The following is a 16,501-nucleotide window of genomic DNA, read 5'->3' as shown; positions in this document are numbered from 1 at the left end:
ATTGAACTTTACCCTAGAAAAGTGGTGGCTGCAGCCAGCTTTGCATGAGCAAGAGCTTAGTATAAATTAGCGGCAGCAGAAACAAGTTGGTCATATGAAAAGGAAGGACATAAGAGAAGTTATAATCTCAAAATACGTTGCGTTTGGCTACGTCTGTGGCTTGGCCGCACACGCAATCTAGGTGTCAATTGGACAGTCTAATAATTAGATGTAAATAAGGAGTCGATAGTAATGGAGCGTGCATCGGTCATTTATCCGTCATTTAAATTTAGTCCAGGTAATCACTGCTCCGATAGCAAGTATCCTCACACCAAAGTCAAAGCTCACGGTTTTCCAAGATAGAATCAACGCTCGGCGTCAAGTCGCGTCTTAATGTTTCCAAAAGGCTTCTATAGCGAAAAGATAAAAATCAAATAGAAGGCCACTTTATTACTACTACTTCAAGATAGAATGAACGAATCTACGTTTTGCATTAAAGAAACACGAAAGACGAGTATCCTCGCGGGCTCCTGCGTTTATTGTAAATGTGTTCACAACGTGTTTTTAACCTTTAAAAAAATCATGCTAGCAAATTATTCACAGCATCCCAGTCTAAAAAACGAGATGTTCTATTTATAAATTTGGTTTTATGAAAAAAAACGCAGCAACTATGGGAAAATAGGCATTCGGAGAATTACAATTTATCACTTTCACACCTCATTAAATGAGACCATCAAACGACGCGTGAAGGCGATAAATTGTGGTCTAGTGCGAAATAAATTTCAGAAAGTGTTGCTTAGATTCAATTGAAACGACAGTTTGAAAAGACAGTCTTTTTCACACGACAAGGTTCGACTGAGTGGACGACCTGTCAGGATCCTGAATTTCGCGTTCTTGACGTTTCTTCTCTAAAAATGCGTGCCACACCGTGCGACCGCCCTTCTTCTGGTACCAGAAGATGACACCCACCAGTGCAATCACCGCAATTGCAGACAAGATGTATCCGATCGCCTCCACCGCGGTGCTGTCAGCGGTGCACATGTACACCAACCCAAGCAGAATGCCCGGTGCCACCAAGAAGAGCACGATGAGGAACAGCACAGCGGTCATAGGCCACGCGGCACTAGAGAATGCCAACGAGCGTGCCCAGCCCAAAATGGGCTTGCGAGTGAGCGGGATCGGGTAGAAGAGCAGGATGCCGAACACGTTGAACCAGAAGTGCACGAGAGCAATGGCCACAGAGTCGGACTTGCCCGTCACCAAAGCTGCAAGTAGAGCCGTGCCCGTCGTACCGAGGTTGGCTCCGATCACCAACGGGTACACCTGCTCCAGCGATACAACACCCAGACCTGCCAACGGAGTAAGGGTGGATGTGACGACTGTCGATGAGTGAACGACGAATGTGATCATCGTTCCGACAAGGATGTTGATATAGCCATTGTAGTTCAGCAGCTTGGAAATGAGACGCTTGGTGGGGCCCATGAAGACCTTGGCAAGCATTTTCACCAATGTGAGCAGAGAGCAGACCAGGATACAGAAACCGATCACGACCACAATGGCTCCGATGCTGCCGTCACTCATGCTTGAACCCTCGAACGCGCCTCCCTTGACGAATGACTGGCCGGGTTCGCACACCAAATCGCCTGTAGCGACTTTATAGATGGCCTTCTTATCCACAACGATCATCTCCTTCGCAAGCGGGTTCACAATGGCGTCGATAGGGCTCGAGAACGCGCCACTGTCAGTCTGGGCATTGGACATGGCGACTGACAGCTCCTCGAGAGGGTGGAAGAGCACTTCAAGAGGGAACAACACGAAGACCGACCACAGGTTGTACATGTCGTGGACCGTAGCGGCGGCCATAGCACGCTGGAAACGAGCACGGTCTCCGACCTGACCGAACGCTACCATGATGCACGTGATGCACGTACCAATGTTGGCACCCATGATCACATACACACCCTGACGAATCGTCATACCACCAGAGCCCACAAGAGCCACGACGATAGAAGTCACCGTACCCGAGCTGTGAAGCAGAGCAGTGGCGATGGTACCAATCATCAGACCAGCCACGGGGTTATCGGCGAAGTCGAAGGCTCCCTTCGTGTCACATCCAAGTGCCAGCGTGAAACCATCACCGATAAGTTTGACAGCCACCATGAAAAAGTATAGCGCGGCCAGCGATGCAGTACCGTAGATGATACCCCAGATGATCTTCTCCTGAAGCGGCTTCTTGGAGTAGGGGTCTTCCTCATTTTCAATTAGTGCGATCTGCTTGAGATTGCAATCGCTGACGATGGAGCTTGCCCGGGGTTCGCGATATGGCGTCGAGGCCTTCTCGTAGTCGATCGAAGGGTTGTTAATCATCAAGAAAGTTGATGGTTCAAGCTTGCTGGACGCGAGTTAAATCGGAAACTGAGCCGATTCACATGGAGCTTCATAAGCTTTCAGCGCCAACACTTCCTAAACATTATCATGCGCATCCTGCTTAATTTTCATGGGAAGAATCTACCGGTAAACGTATTAAACGAATACATGTTCACTGTACGGACAATACAGCAGTTACTGCTGCAGTAGGATGCCAGTATGGTGATTACTGGGTAGTAATGGCATGTGAGAATTCTCTCAATTTTAATCAAGAACGATAGGCGGGCGATGGAAAGGCAACAAGTAATGCATGAAATGTAACGATTAATTGCACCGCGTTCTTGAAGATTGTCGTGGTAACGACAGATTTATGGAGACAAAGATCTCGGGAAGTCGTGGTTTCGACGACCACCATCCTCAGAATACAAACAGCACATGGACACCTAACAGTAAACTATTCATAATACATGTAGTGCTAAGTTAACTGAAAAGGGTATTGCTTCTATCAAGTACCGGTACTGAATTCACTACATTTCATGCATATACTTGTGTTACAGTAGGAGCCCGCAATTGCTTGACTCACCGGCTGAAAGTACCTCCATGGTTTGAAGTGGGATGGAAGAGCCTTCAACGCCTTCACCTTTTCTAGGTAAGGCATCTCTTGGCTCCTATAGCAAGATAGACAGCTGCAACGTGAAGCTCTCAGAGAAGACGTAAACTGATCGATAATAGCGCCAATTGCAAGATACACTTCTCCTACACGTAGTCTACGTGTACGTGACGTAGAACTTAGAAGCCTTTCAGCTGCGGTAGTTCGTGCCGCATGCAAAAGAGAACTGAGCCACTTCGCCGCTCAATTTTTCTAACTTGGGTTAGCATTTTTTTCTTCCTGATAACTTTTTTTACGAATAAAAGAGCTCTTACAAATAAAAGACCTCCGTCAAATGTTCGATGCTATACGATTACGAGACCGCAAACCTCAACGTTAGCGCTCAACCAACACCAGTCTATGACAACCTATCGGTCCTGATCGACGCTTGGAAGCACTCGGACGCTATGGAATATACTCGTAATGTCAACCCTCGCCTGCCTCCTGCAGTAACTGTGTGTGGTTGGGTGCGCCAAGTCCGTTGTGCTGAACTCGATTAAGGCTGCGGTTTCATGTCGATCCCACTCGCTGGTTCATATGGAATCACGACGTCTACGGGTGGAAGTTCCAGCTGCCTTGGAGCCGTGATGAGACAGGAAACGAGCTAACTACGGAGTTTGAAAGTGAGGACCCATTCAATGGCGACATTGATGTTGCATTTGATGAGGTCGGCGGAGTGGAGTAGGACATAGAAGCCCTCTACGAATAGAAAACCCGTTAGATATTGTATCATTGTTATTGGCCGAAATTTTTTAACTTGCATTTTTATCGGGAGAAACTACTACTTTTAAAAAAGTAGTAAGATGTAAATGTAGTTTTCACTGGTTCTTATTTTACAGTTTTTTATTTGATTTTCAGTTTTTATTTTATTTTATTAAATATTCAACTAATAGAATATAATCACTTTATTTTTTATTTTAAAACGAAATGCTACTAATCTCTCTGTAGTATACCACGGATATATTAATAATTCAACAGATTACTTTTTTGAAATGTATAGTACATTTTGCCGAATCAGATCCGGCCTGATTCTGACTTTCCCGTTTTTTTAGCATTAATTTTGATACTTGTCAGAATCAGACCTGGATCTGATTTGGCCAACCGCCAACCCTATATTTATACTCGGTATTAGTCCTGCTGCCGTTGTTAGTACTACTGTCTAATGTATTATACTTTTTGGATAACTAACCATGTCCGCGACCAAGACGAGCGCGGGCCAGCGCGCTGAGCGCATCAAGCAGGAGGTGGTCAAGCTGTCGGCAGAGGAGGCTGCCAACCAGCAGGTGCTGCAGCACTACGCCAAGACGGTGTACTTCAACGACCTGTGGGTGTCCTTCCTAAGCAAGATGGCGGGGCTCGTTGCGCTGATGAGCTACCTGGAGGTGCAACGCATGCGCCGCAGTCCTCGCGGTATCAGCTTCGTCGTGGGGTTCGAGGCTCTATCTGTGCTAATCGGGGCCAGTACGGTGCTCTTCATTCGGCGGTGGTTAAACCCGCTGCTAGCGTTCAAGGTCGCCTTCGCCTTCTCGCTTCTGCAAGGCTTTTGGTATGTGGCTAGCTACTCGTCGCGCTTCATGGAACTGCCACGTCAGGCGGGCGATCTGCTGGCTGAGCAGATCCCTTTCGGCCTCATCTACTTCGTTGTCTGCTGGGTCTCGGACCGCTTCATGGTGCGCTCACAAGATATCGCGAAGCAGACGGCTGAGGACATGCGCGCCGTACTCAAAGGCAAGACAGCGTAAAAGTGCAACAATTCGGCGCCCCATTGCACCAAGGCGAAAGGTATGGAGAAAAGGTCGGGGCAACTACACCCCTGAGGCAACTATATACCCGAAGGTTGCTAGATGGCATTTTGATAGGGATCAGCTAGTGAAATATCAACAACATAACATAAAGTTGTTCAAAAATGCGTAATGTTGCTTTATCTTTCCAATATGTTGCACCAAGTCATATCCGAAAAGCTCAATGAAGTACAGCGAGGACCCTGCATGGACCGACGTGGTCAAGGTGCCGCAGGATGACGGCCCGGACCCGATCGTGAGCATCGCCTACTCCGCCGACTGTATGTGGCACCCCCTTCTCTTCCTTCTTCCCTCAATCTTTATCTAACTCTCCATGCTGTTGCAGTTACGGACGTAATGGACTGTTTCCGAGGTGTGCTCAAGCTCAACGAGTACAGCGAGCGCACACTGGCGCTGACTCTGGACGTGATCGACGTTAACCCTGCCAATTACACGGTCTGGTACTTCCGACGGCGTGTATTGGAGGCTCTAGGCTCGGATCTGCGTGAGGAGCTGCAGTTCACAGCCGACATGGCCATCCAGCACCCCAAGAACTACCAGATCTGGCACCACCGCCGCGAGATCTGCACCATGCTTCATGACGGCAGCGAGGAGAAGGAGTTTTGTGCTATGGCCATCGACGGAGACTCGAAAAACTACCACGCCTGGGCCCATCGCCAGTGGGCAGTCAAGACCTTCGGGCTGTGGGACGGAGAGCTCCAGTATGTGGACAAGATGCTGCTCGAGGACGTGCGCAACAACTCGGCATGGAACCACCGCTGGTTCGTGCTGAGCAACACGTCGGGCCTTGCTGCTACAGCGGATCGTCAGCGCGAAATTGACTATGCATTGGACAAAATCTCCATCGCTGTGCACAACGAGAGTCCGTGGAACTACCTTCGCGGTCTCGTTCGCGGTCATGAAGCTACGTTTGCAGCACAGGTGAAGAAGAAGACACAGGAGATACTGACAGCTACGCCGGATTGTATCTTTGCAGCGGCGTTGCTGGTGGACTTTTACGGGAAGGAAGGCTCGGAGGAGGCTCTTGAAGCTGCCATCAAGCTGGTGGACACGCTGATGAATGACACAGACCGCGTGAGGAAGGCCTACTGGCAGTTCCGTCTCACCACGCTCAAGCGCTGCACGTAGAGGACTCTTATCAACACGAAACAAGCAGGGCTATATTGTTTTGGTCTTCGTCGCTAGGACATTGGTGCAGATCCTAAGCTCTAGCCAGGCTCTTTGTCTCTACTTGACTGATTAAATGTTGGACGGGAAGTTGTTAACTGTCGCCATGTCCTCCACCTTGCTGCCATTTACGAAGAATTCCAGCTTAATCCTCATGAGCACAGGTTTCTACAATAACAAAACAACACAACTTAGCAAATCAAAGGCAGTAAAAATAGTCCAAGCAAGGCATAATCTTACCTCGCCCTGCATACTGTTCTGGATCTTGACGACCTGCGTGACTGCACTACTGTTGTTCGCGGGCACAGAGTCGCCAGTTGGGGGCTCCATTTTCAGTTTGATGTACTTGGGGAACGCAGCAAGGAACACAAACTTCTCGATCGGAGTGGGCGTCGAGTTCCGCGTAGTCGCCGTGATGTACGTCACCGACTTGTCGTCCGGGTTGGGCTTTGTGATCTCCAAGTCCACAGTCAGACCGTTCTTTTCGTACGCACGCACTGGCGGGTTCGCTGATGGGGGTGCTGACGCTGCAGGTGCACCGAAGTCCATCAATCCCAGTAAGTCGTTAGCACCGGGAGCAGCCGAGCCGCCGTTAGAAGAAGCAGGTGCAGGAGCTGGGGTTGGGGCGCTCTGTCCGCCTGAGAAAATGTCTGCTAGCAGGTCCACAGCGGGCGCAGTTGGAGCCGAAGACGAAGCAGACATCGACGTACCAGCGCTTGACGTCGATGCACCGCCGCCAAAGATGTCGTCCAGGTCGAGTAGACTGGCACTAGCACTTGACTTGGCGGCCTGCACTGGCTTCGGAGCAGTCGAAGCACTCGTGTTTGCGCTGGTATCTTCGTCGCCGAGGAGATCAGCAGAGCCCACAGCCGATGACGCAAGGTTGTCATTGCGGCTGCGTACCTTGGATGCATCGATAGCAGGCATGTTGGCCAGAACATCATTGCGGAGAGAAGACCACTGCGGCTGGCCGAGAGTGGTGTACTCGGTGGCACGCTGCTGAAGCTCGAGCACCATGGACGTGTTGAAGGAGGAGATCATTGAATTCAGCTTGGCGATCTCAGACGGAGAGCTGAATCGCGTCGTCAGCTTCACCATAGCGTTCAGCGAATACGCGCGCGTGATGTCCGTGGCTCCGTGGTGACGCAAGATCGTCTTGAAAAGCTCCACAATGCTGCTCTCATCCACGCGGCTCTTGTCGGTCAGCGTATCTTCAGACGCGGGCGCATCCAACAGGAGGAACTTACTGTACTCACCGACACACCAGATGCCCACGTGGACGAGCGACAACTGGGAGACATCGTCGTGAAGAGCCCAGAACAGTTTGTGGACCACGTATGGGTGCAGGTCCGTGTTGCGCTGGATAAGCGTGATGAGCGAGCTGCATATCCGCTCGTCCGGCAGCGTCGAGCCAGCAATCGACAACATCGTGATCAACGTATCAATGTGCCACCGGCTTGACGGTGCGTAACGGTCCACAGCATCTAACGAAAGCAATAAAACCAATAAGAAACTAGACACCAGTGCTAATCATCGAATCGGTTAGGAAGTACCAGCAATACGAGAGCACAACTCGGGCTTCTGCTCGTTGGGAGCGATGACCAGGTAGTTGAGCATCTCACGAGCAAGCTGTTACAACGACAAGAGGTTAGTAACTGATATCATAACTGCAAATGTGGGTTAAGAACGCACCGTTTGAATGTTTGACGAGTTCACGAGCGCGTAGATCAGCTCGAGCGCACGCTGGCGAATAGAAGTGTCCGGGTCCTTCAGACAGTCCACGATGGTGTTGGTATGGCGCTGCACTGCCGCAATATCGTCCGTGACGACCTTGGACAGCGTGTTGAGTGCCACATATCGAATGTTGTTGTCACGGTTGAGCAGGAATCGCCCCAGAATGTTGATCGCAAGCACACGAAGTCCGCTGTCACTCTCGATCGTCATAATTGTCTGGACACACTCGTACAGAATGGCATTGCCCGCCGTCTTGGCCGTCTCTGTGTTTGTAGCCACTTGTGCCAGTACATCGTTCATGGCCTCGCTAGCCTCCTCGTTGTCCTTACCCAGTAGACGCAGCAGCTTCAGAATTGCCACTTGCAAGAACGGATCGGCAATGCCACTGACGTCGTACTCACTCGAGTATCCCATGGACAGCAAGTTACGCAGTAGCTTGACAAGCTTCGGCACCAGGCTACTGAACGTCTTCAAGTTCTCTGCATCCAGTAGAACCACCTCTGTGATCAGCTGGACACCTGCAAGTAACACACCGTGGTGCTTGGAACGCAGCAGTCCCAAGATCGATTCCGTAAAGTCTTCCACCAAGTCTGGCACCTTTGTGAACACCCGAACGGCTGCCAGCGCCGCTTTCTTGCGTAGATGTTCGTTGTCGCTGCGAAGATGACGATCCACATCCATCACCAAGTCACGCGCCATATCCGCCTGAAATACAGTAATAATGAGCTTTAAACTATTTTTTTCGCGATCTTAAACCCCCATAACAGCTTACCGAAGCAATGTTGCCTACTGCCGTGAGTGCCAACGCCACAGTGAAGTGGTTCTGGTTGTTCAGATCACTAAATATCAGGAAAAAAAAACACAATTTAGTCACCAATAATGGTCCACATGAAAACTCTACTCACTTTTTGACGGAGTTGGTGACGAGTGTGAGCACGTCCTCCTGGTCTGTGAGCAAGAGAATTAAACCCAAGTAGCCCATGCGCTTCTCCGCGAAGTAGGGGCTCGCAATGAGCTTGACGCACTCCATTTGACCGAAGTGCGACGGGTACCCGAGCATGTGGATGAAAAGCAGCTTGGCCACGTTGCGGTGGCGATACTGCTTGTCCTGATCCTTGAATTTTGTGCGGATCAGAGCGCTCTCCTTGGCAATCACGGCACGCTCCTCCGCCGCTGTTTTGCAGGCTCGCACGCCGCGGATCAAGTCGCGCAGCTTCTGGCTCATGGTTTACGAGATATCTTGGGTTCTACAGGACGAGTGGAGACCAAAGAAACCGTGTGGAGACAGCAGAGGACTGCAGAGATGGCACTTGCAGATATGTGGGGGGTCGAGGTGCCCGGAAGAGAGGGGGTGCGGCGAGGAGCTTTAGCTGGGGTTCCCCACGTGTGCAGCTCTGCGAGCTTTGGCAAGGGGGCGATAGTGGAGATATTGACCAATGGGAGGCGGTCTGCGGATATTGATAATTAAAAACGATGATTGGATCAAAATGAGAAAAATGTGACGTGTGAGGAAGTTGAAGTCGCCTCGATTTGCTTATGTACACTGCGCGATTACCAGGTCGCGCTTCAGTTGAGTAGCCTTACGCACGGCGTTTCAAGCTATGTAGCCGAAGCGCAGCAACTATCGGGATCAAAACTCTTAGCTCTGTGATAACCTTGTCTCTCAATATTGATACATAGTACTAATGCTTCATGGCAGCTGTATACACAAGCAAAACCGAGTCATTTATGCTGGTGGCCATGATAGCAACAATATCTCGAAATCGCGCGCTAGTTGGCAACTAGTGATTAGTAGTTACTGGTGTCCACGACTTCAATGACGCGCGCTCTTTATATCAATGTTTAGATGATTATGAATGGAGTCCATCGAACATCTATACAGTTTTGAATTAACCGCAGTGATGCTGCCGAGAGGGACTGTTGTCCTCCCTTTAATAGTCACTCGACATGGTGGCGATTGTTACCATTCACCTCATGATAAGCTCGAGCGAAACTCGTAAGGGTGGTCAATCTTCCGATGGAGATTGCGTTCCTCCGAGAGCTTGAGATTGTTCTTGGAGGAGCGCAATCTTCATCGTTCGAGCGCTGCAGGCGCGATTCGGATCTGCATGAGTACTGGATTTGAACCCATGTCTTTCAGTACATACATAAGAATATCTTTTGTATCGTGGAATGGACTAATTTTGCTGTGATCAGTTTTTGCTATTGTATCAAGTGGCCTATCTTTTTTTTTGTCAGTAACGACGGATAACGGAGGTACCAGAAACGATCCCGCGGGAGCGTTTCAAACAACCAAGACAAGAATTTGCTTCGGAAGACATGGTGGACCCCTATATCTCTACCATTAACCGCCTCCGTCAAGCCATTGGAGGTACCGGCGTTGCTGCTTGTGTCCTAGCTCTCCCTGTTGTCGGTGTAGCTGCACTCACGGCTCCTGTCCTTATGGCTGGAGTTGTGACTACTTCTGCCATTGGAACTGAAAGTGTGGCTGCTGTAGCTTCTGCCGCCGAAGCCTTTGTAGCTGGTGCCATTGGAACTGGAAGTGTGGCAGTTCCTGTCGTCGCAACTTGTGCCCTTGGGGCTAAAGCGGTTGTCGTGGGTGGTACTCTTGGTACTGTCGCCGTTGCCGCTATTGTGGTTGGCATTAGAGCTTCGGACAAGGATGTGTCCCAGGCTACTCAGGCTTCCAGAGAACGCATGCCGAACACCGAGACCACCGAAAACAAGAAGACCTCAGCCACGGTCAAAGTCGTATTCATGGGTATCGGCGCTACGGTTGGTGCCACAGTTGGTTATTTCTGGTGCGCGTCTGCGGCTGCCCCGACGGCAGCTTCTGCCATTGGGACTTGCAGTTGGTGCTGAAATAGTTTGGGCGACAGTATCGGCAGCAGTCACTGCCATCCCCGGTCTCTTAGGCTTCACGTCGAGTGGCGTTGCGAGCGGTTCCATCTCCATTAATGACCTAATGAAGCAGTTAGTAGCGTTAGCATTTCCACATACCGATAGTAGTAGTAAAATTAAAAAATAGTACCTTCACCGCGGCTGCTTCAAAAGTAGGAAAATGGACGATAGTAGCAGACGCACTCAACTTAGCCTTGGTCGTTGGGAAGCGCTCGGTGATGGAGTCAAACAAAGCTCGTACATCGGCTAACGTCACGTCCTCTAGCTGTAGCTTCAGAGTTACACTCTGGAAGACACGTAGATCTTTTAGAAGCGCCTCAATGCGTCGATGCATTGCCGCCTTGGGAATGAGGTCGAACACGGACTCTACATGCTTGATGTCGTCCCGAAAACGGACGTAGCGAGCTACCATCTCGAACGTGGAGCTCCAACGCGTCACGTTTGGCCTTAACGGCAAGAGGTGTGTGTGTTCGCGCAGAGCGGCACGGTTGTTGACCGTGCGCAAGGCCGCCATGAGTGCGCTGACTACCTCGATCTCAGCCTTGTAGCTTTCCTAATACGCGTTTACAGCCAAATTAAATCGGTGCGACGCCCAACCAATCAGGGGAACGTCGAGACGTGTCGCAGTTGCTTGGTTAGTCGAACAATTATCACCAATCAGAAATGCCATCTTCGACTCTGATAGGTGGAAAATCTCGCTGATTTTCTTGATGAAGGAGCCGTCAGGTCGCCTTCTTCCATTGGGGCGATAGCAAGCAGCACTTGCCTCATCTGATCGTCATACCAATACACAGCGTAAAGAGCCACGTAGTTCTCCAGATAGAACGTAGATGCATCATACATGTAGCCATACTGCCCTGACATCTCGGCAGTAATCTTAGCCTCGACAGCAGCAACAAGTAAAGTCATGTATCGCTTGGGCATCTTTGAGCAGACAGGCTGAAGTTTCGACATGCCTCTAGTGAGTGGATCATCGACCTCGCTTAACGGCATGTTACGGGTGACGACCCACTCGATCCATCGATACATGTTGGATGCGGTAGGGTTGACAAACCCAAAGGTCCTAAGCAAACCCGCCTGTCTGCTTTGATGAGACGTGTAGTCTTGAACGTAGCCGGGGTGCTTGTCCTTGAGATGGCTGATCATATTTGCGTAGCCACTTGAAGGGAGCTGCTTGCGCCGGGCACTACAGTAGTTGCAGACAAAATAGTGGTCTGTGTCAACAGCGAAAAAGAAGCGGCAAAGGTCGCTGTTGCGTGTAGTGCTCATTCTGAAGCGTTTTACAGTAGAGAGTGCAATTGGAACTGAGAGCTTAGAGCTTAAATTTTGTACGAAGGTTGCTGTCTAGATGGCTAAGCGTTGTGAAGCTCTGAGCCATCCAACTACGGTTATGAACCGTCGGCGATTGACTGAACCGTCCACGGCTAGTATAATACTTCTTGTAGTATCAATAGCAGTATATTGTGTCGTTGTGCAATAATATCACATAGTCATATATTTCAATAGTTAATAATTCCGTACAAAAAATATTAATACTATTGGTACGGAATAATTTTTTTCCGAGCCCTGTCGTGGAGGGCTCCAACATCATCGAAGCGGTGGAGGCTTTGATGGTGCTGAAGCCGGACTTCGTTCGAGCCGACGATGTGTCCACCGACGTCGTCCATGTGTCCGCCGAGATCGTCTCTGTGGATGAAGAAGATTTAGTGCAAATCTCAACGGAGCCGAAATTCAATGACGGAGTCGTAGTAGAATACATGTCGCCCGTTATCCCCATTGATGATTGCACTGCTGCGTTCGAGTTCAGCTTGCAACACTCGCTGGACGATTTCTGCAGGTGTACTGCCTTCTTTCAATTCAGCCGTAGTATCCACCAAATTAATACATTCTACTGCTACCATTCGGCCACTTGACGTGACACACAAAAGGAAAACCTTATCAGAGCGCTAGCAACCGAATGCAGCACCTGTCGCTCTTACCTACGTTCTTCTGTCTAGAGCCTTGTAGATGCCTCCAAGTCGCCCAAATGCAATTGTTTCTGCCGTCACTGGGAGCTTAAAAGCCCCGGCTTCATGAGCATCGTGTCCGCTATCGTCGTTCTGCATTTTAGTGCGACCGATCACCTTGAACAGTCGCTGTCACTCAATATCAGCCTGGCAAAGCAACGTCATGCCGAAGCCACATCGACATTAGACGGATCTACGTCGGTGCTGCCTGTTGCCAAAACCATAATGCAAGTGACCACAAGAAAATGCCAATGTTCTGCGCTGGGCCAATGTGGCTGGGCCTGTTCCCCACCTGTTCGCTTCAACTTGTTCGTGCTTCAGCTTGTCGACATGTTCGTGACGGACTCCGTCGACGGCATCGTGTCCTCCGGCGTGACCGCGGAGGATGTGTTATCGGTCATCGATGCGGTACAAGGCTCCGCGGAGCTCAACATATTGGTGTCCGACGTTGTGGTCACTTCGGCCGAATCTTTGGACGGAGTCGTCGTGGCTACTGACGTCGTGGCAGTGACAGAAGTGATTGCCTTGAGTGGTGAGGATCTGCCTATCGCCGTGTCCGTCCTTGATGCGGACGCGGCTACAAAGCAAGATCTACTCAACCGACTACGCAAATCTACCGTGTCAAAAGCATGCTTTGCATACTACGCGCTCACAGAGACGAGTTTTGCATCGAGATGATTCGGCTGCATTAAAAAATATTTTTTGATTTTTTTTTATGTCGCTTTACTAACATATTTATTTTCTCATTGTAGGTAAGTCCGTCCAAGTCAGCATTGACAACTCCTCGCTATTTGGAATGAGGACTCGGCATTCGCAGTTGGAGGTAGTGCCAACTTGACCAAGGCCGCGTGGACGCGGAATGACGAGTTTATTTTCCACGTCGAAGGACATGGCGGTAAGTACGTGGTTGTATTAAATTTATTTACTGTAGCGCTCACAAACGTTTTCTATCTATGTTTTGATATCATCAGACACTTAAATCTTCAACTTGGTGTCTTATACATCAAATTAACATACAAACTTGAAGTTTGAAACTTCCAATCATGATATAGGACGAACCAATCAGCATCCACTTCACGGGACCAAAACCAGACTGCGTCATATCTCGATTTTCAAAGTCGACGCAACATCCTTTCGCCATGTTGACCGTCAAGTCGCTCTCCTTGTCCACTGTTGGACGCCGCGCGCTCGGAGCCACACGTGGCATGGCTGGAGGCCGTGCCACCTTCAATTGGCGTGATCCGCTTATGCTGGAGGGCCAGCTGACGGACGAGGAGGCCATGATCCAGGTGCGTCTGGCCGGTCTCAGCTACGGTCATTGACGCATTTGTGACTGAGTTTGTGACTATTTCTCCGCAGAAATCGGCCAACGACTACTGCCAGGGCAAACTGCTACCGCGCATCGTGGAGGCGAACCGTAAGGGCAAGTTCGATCGCTCCATTATGAAGGAAATGGGTGAAATGGGCTTCCTGGGTCCCACGATCCAAGGCTACGGATGCGCTGGTGTGGGCTACGTGTCCTATGGCCTCATTGCGAACGCGGTGGAGCGTGTATGTAGCTGCTAGAAATTGATTTACTGTATTGAGATGGCTTAGCTGTGTGGGTTGTTGTGTGGCAGGTGGACAGCGCCTACAGATCCGCGATGAGTGTGCAGTCGTCTCTGGTGATGCACCCGATCAACACATTCGGATCCGACGAGCAGAAGGAGAAGGTATGTGGCAATTTATCTGTTTTGCTAGTTAGAACTGCAGCCTCACATGTGTATTGCATCATGGCAGTACCTCCCGCGTCTTGCCACTGGTGAACTCATTGGCTGCTTCGGCTTGACGGAGCCGAACCACGGATCTGACCCTGGATCGTGAGTAGTCGCTGACTGATGCACAGTACATTTGCGTATCTAACTGTGTATATTATTCCTCTTTAAAGGATGGAGACGCGTGCTAGGCTCAAGGGAGACAAGTACATTCTCAACGGTTCCAAGAATTGGATCACAAACGCTCCTATCGCCGACGTGTTCCTCGTCTGGGCCAAGGACGACGAGGGTGACATCCGCGGTTTCATTCTAGAGAAGGTGCCCATGAATACTTCGTTGGTTAGCATTTCTGATGACCCACATAGTTTGTATACACCTCCAGGACTTCCCTGGTCTGTCAGCTCCCTACATTGAAGGCAAGGCGACATTGATGGCATCTGCTACTGGCATGATCTTCCTGGAAGATGTCGAAGTTCCCAAGGAAAATATGCTTCCTAAGGTGAAAGGCCTCAAGGTACGACACAATAGCCCATTGTTTCAGCATATTCTACATTCGAACTAACTCTGGTGATATATTACAGGGTCCCTTCACGTGTCTGAACAGTGCTCGTTACGGAATTTCCTGGGGGGCCCTCGGTGCAGCATGTACGGGTTTTATTCAAAATCCTTATCCAAGTGCTCCTACTAACGTCGTGTTTCTCTCAACGTTGAAACAGACGCCTGCATGGACATCGCCCGTCAGTACACTCTTGACCGCAACCAATTCGGCGCTCCACTCGCAGCGTACGTGTGTGGGATCTTTACATGCTGGCCAACCCCTGTACCTCTAATAATATGCACATGCATTTTATGAACAGCAATCAGCTAATCCAGAAGAAGTTGGCAGATATGAACACGGAGATCGCGATCGGTCTTCAGGGATGCCTACAAGTTGGTCGGCTGCTTGACGAAGGCAAGGCGCCAGTGGAACTGATCTCAATGGTCAAGCGTAACTCGTGTGGCAAAGCAATCGAGATCGCTCGCAACGCTCGTGACATGCTTGGCGGCAACGGCGTCTCGGACGAATACCACATCATCCGCCACGTCGTCAACCTGGAGGCTGTCAACACATACGAGGGAACCCATGACGTGCACGCTCTCATCCTTGGGCGTGCCATCACAGGCCTGCCTGCTTTCGTGCCTCGCATGGCTCCATAGACAACTGGAGGTTCCAAGTTGGACAGACAACAGAACTGACAATACACGTACTTGTTGAAATGGTCAACCGATAAGAGCCTACTTTTTGGTCACTAATTAGTTGAAGCCGTACTCCTGACGCGCTCGCTTGACAACGCCAATGAGGAATCCGCTCTTGTTGCGGACATTGGAGAGATTGGCACCAGCAAACCGAGTGAGAACTTGGTTCGCTAGTGGCTCGGAAAGTTGTCCCAGTACTTCGTAGCACTTGCCACCAAGCTCTTCTAACGATGACAGTGTACGATTCGCCACCAACGAGTGAACGTGGTTCTGCACCGACATTGGGAGTGCAGTAAACGACTGCATTCCAATAGGTGCACGTCCACCGACCTGGGGAGGTCCACGTACTGCTCCGCCATATTGAGGCGGCCCCTGAGGCGCTGGTTGTCGACGACGCGGGTCCCGCGGATCCTGTGGGGCCTCGTAGGGCCGTTCATACAGTGCAGGTCCAGGACCTGCATTCATGGGGGCTGGTTGGCCACGGTAGCCGCCGGTATTTGCTCCGGTGTTGTTCAAACGCCCGCCTTGAGGGGGTCCTCCAAGAACAGAACCATCTTGAGCTCCATAACCTCGAGACATCGCAGAAGGAGCTTGTCCTCGAGGAGAAGGCACTTGCGGTCGGTGATGTTTTTCAGAGGCAATCGCCTTCTCGTTTACACGGTTGATAATTCCCACCAGAAAGCCTTGTAAGTTCTCCACTTGTGACAGATCCACGTTGCTGAAATTCTCGACGGCTTGTAGTGCTACAGGCTCGGGCAGATGCAACAACCGCGTGATCACGTTATCGTTCAGCGGCTCCTGTAGTCTTCCTTCACGGCGCATGCTGTCGACTACAGCTTTCACTGGAGGTGGCAGACGTTCGTACAAGTTATTCGACGCCGCAGCATGAGGAGCGCTCGGTTGATT

General features: G+C 50.3%; 10 protein-coding genes across 11 annotated transcripts in view; 5 read left to right on the top strand and 5 right to left on the bottom strand.

Annotated features, from left to right (window-relative positions):
- Positions 1–739: 739 nt before the first annotated feature.
- On the bottom strand, positions 740–2,346 carry PPTG_02225 (hypothetical protein; the record flags this gene model as incomplete). The annotated part of the gene is made up of 1 exon (XM_008893255.1): positions 740–2,346. One exon carries the CDS (start codon positions 2,344–2,346, stop codon positions 817–819), a length of 1,530 nt encoding a protein of 509 aa, XP_008891503.1. The 3' UTR covers positions 740–816.
- A 1,798-nt stretch (positions 2,347–4,144) lies between these two features.
- Positions 4,145–4,907, top strand: PPTG_02224 (hypothetical protein). Its single transcript, XM_008893254.1, has one exon. The coding sequence runs from the start codon at positions 4,186–4,188 to the stop codon at positions 4,735–4,737; it is 552 nt and encodes a 183-aa protein (XP_008891502.1). The 5' UTR covers positions 4,145–4,185; the 3' UTR covers positions 4,738–4,907.
- Positions 4,908–4,954: 47 nt separating this feature from the next.
- On the top strand, positions 4,955–6,214 carry PPTG_02223 (hypothetical protein). Its single transcript, XM_008893253.1, has 2 exons — positions 4,955–5,057; positions 5,123–6,214. Exons 1-2 carry the CDS (start codon positions 4,961–4,963, stop codon positions 5,923–5,925), a joined length of 900 nt encoding a protein of 299 aa, XP_008891501.1. The 5' UTR covers positions 4,955–4,960; the 3' UTR covers positions 5,926–6,214.
- On the bottom strand, positions 5,931–9,174 carry PPTG_02222. 2 transcript variants are annotated; one of them, XM_008893251.1, is made up of 6 exons: positions 8,604–9,174; positions 8,471–8,537; positions 7,657–8,403; positions 7,518–7,593; positions 6,205–7,448; positions 5,931–6,132 (listed from the first exon to the last, which is right to left on the bottom strand). In XM_008893251.1, the coding sequence occupies exons 1-6, from the start codon at positions 8,921–8,923 to the stop codon at positions 6,037–6,039; spliced, it is 2,550 nt and encodes an 849-aa protein (XP_008891499.1). In that variant the 5' UTR covers positions 8,924–9,174; the 3' UTR covers positions 5,931–6,036. The 2 variants fall into 2 exon arrangements, with proteins under 2 accessions (XP_008891499.1, XP_008891500.1); XM_008893252.1 differs by having other exon boundaries at positions 8,471–9,174.
- An 843-nt stretch (positions 9,175–10,017) lies between these two features.
- PPTG_02221 (hypothetical protein) lies at positions 10,018–10,560 on the top strand (the record flags this gene model as incomplete). The annotated part of the gene is made up of 1 exon (XM_008893250.1): positions 10,018–10,560. One exon carries the CDS (start codon positions 10,018–10,020, stop codon positions 10,558–10,560), a length of 543 nt encoding a protein of 180 aa, XP_008891498.1.
- A 49-nt stretch (positions 10,561–10,609) lies between these two features.
- Positions 10,610–11,113, bottom strand: PPTG_02220 (hypothetical protein; the record flags this gene model as incomplete). The annotated part of the gene is made up of 2 exons (XM_008893249.1): positions 10,610–10,660; positions 10,730–11,113. The coding sequence occupies 2 exons, from the start codon at positions 11,111–11,113 to the stop codon at positions 10,610–10,612; spliced, it is 435 nt and encodes a 144-aa protein (XP_008891497.1).
- Positions 11,114–11,256: 143 nt separating this feature from the next.
- PPTG_02219 (hypothetical protein) lies at positions 11,257–11,868 on the bottom strand (the record flags this gene model as incomplete). Its single annotated transcript, XM_008893248.1, has 1 exon — positions 11,257–11,868. One exon carries the CDS (start codon positions 11,866–11,868, stop codon positions 11,257–11,259), a length of 612 nt encoding a protein of 203 aa, XP_008891496.1.
- An 803-nt stretch (positions 11,869–12,671) lies between these two features.
- PPTG_02218 (hypothetical protein) lies at positions 12,672–13,283 on the top strand (the record flags this gene model as incomplete). The annotated part of the gene is made up of 1 exon (XM_008893247.1): positions 12,672–13,283. The coding sequence occupies one exon, from the start codon at positions 12,672–12,674 to the stop codon at positions 13,281–13,283; it is 612 nt and encodes a 203-aa protein (XP_008891495.1).
- Positions 13,284–13,720: 437 nt separating this feature from the next.
- PPTG_02217 (hypothetical protein) lies at positions 13,721–15,623 on the top strand. Its single transcript, XM_008893246.1, has 9 exons — positions 13,721–13,894; positions 13,965–14,156; positions 14,225–14,317; positions 14,385–14,464; positions 14,533–14,677; positions 14,742–14,873; positions 14,941–15,004; positions 15,076–15,142; positions 15,217–15,623. Exons 1-9 carry the CDS (start codon positions 13,745–13,747, stop codon positions 15,554–15,556), a joined length of 1,263 nt encoding a protein of 420 aa, XP_008891494.1. The 5' UTR covers positions 13,721–13,744; the 3' UTR covers positions 15,557–15,623.
- Positions 15,624–15,652: 29 nt separating this feature from the next.
- The window catches only part of PPTG_20898 (hypothetical protein), a gene marked incomplete at its 3' end in the record, with an annotated part of 2,666 nt that continues 1,817 nt past the window's right edge, over positions 15,653–16,501 (bottom strand). Inside the window, exon 2 of the mRNA XM_008894325.1 lies at positions 15,653–16,490. Within this exon, the coding sequence (XP_008892573.1) occupies positions 15,653–16,490 (838 nt within the window). The remainder of the gene's footprint in view (positions 16,491–16,501) is intronic.

The sequence above is a fragment of the Phytophthora parasitica genome, assembly GCF_000247585.1.
Source record: "Phytophthora parasitica INRA-310 unplaced genomic scaffold supercont2.2, whole genome shotgun sequence".
Taxonomy (NCBI): Eukaryota; Oomycota; class Peronosporomycetes; order Peronosporales; family Peronosporaceae; genus Phytophthora; species Phytophthora nicotianae.
This window is presented reverse-complemented; position numbering and strand designations above follow the sequence as displayed.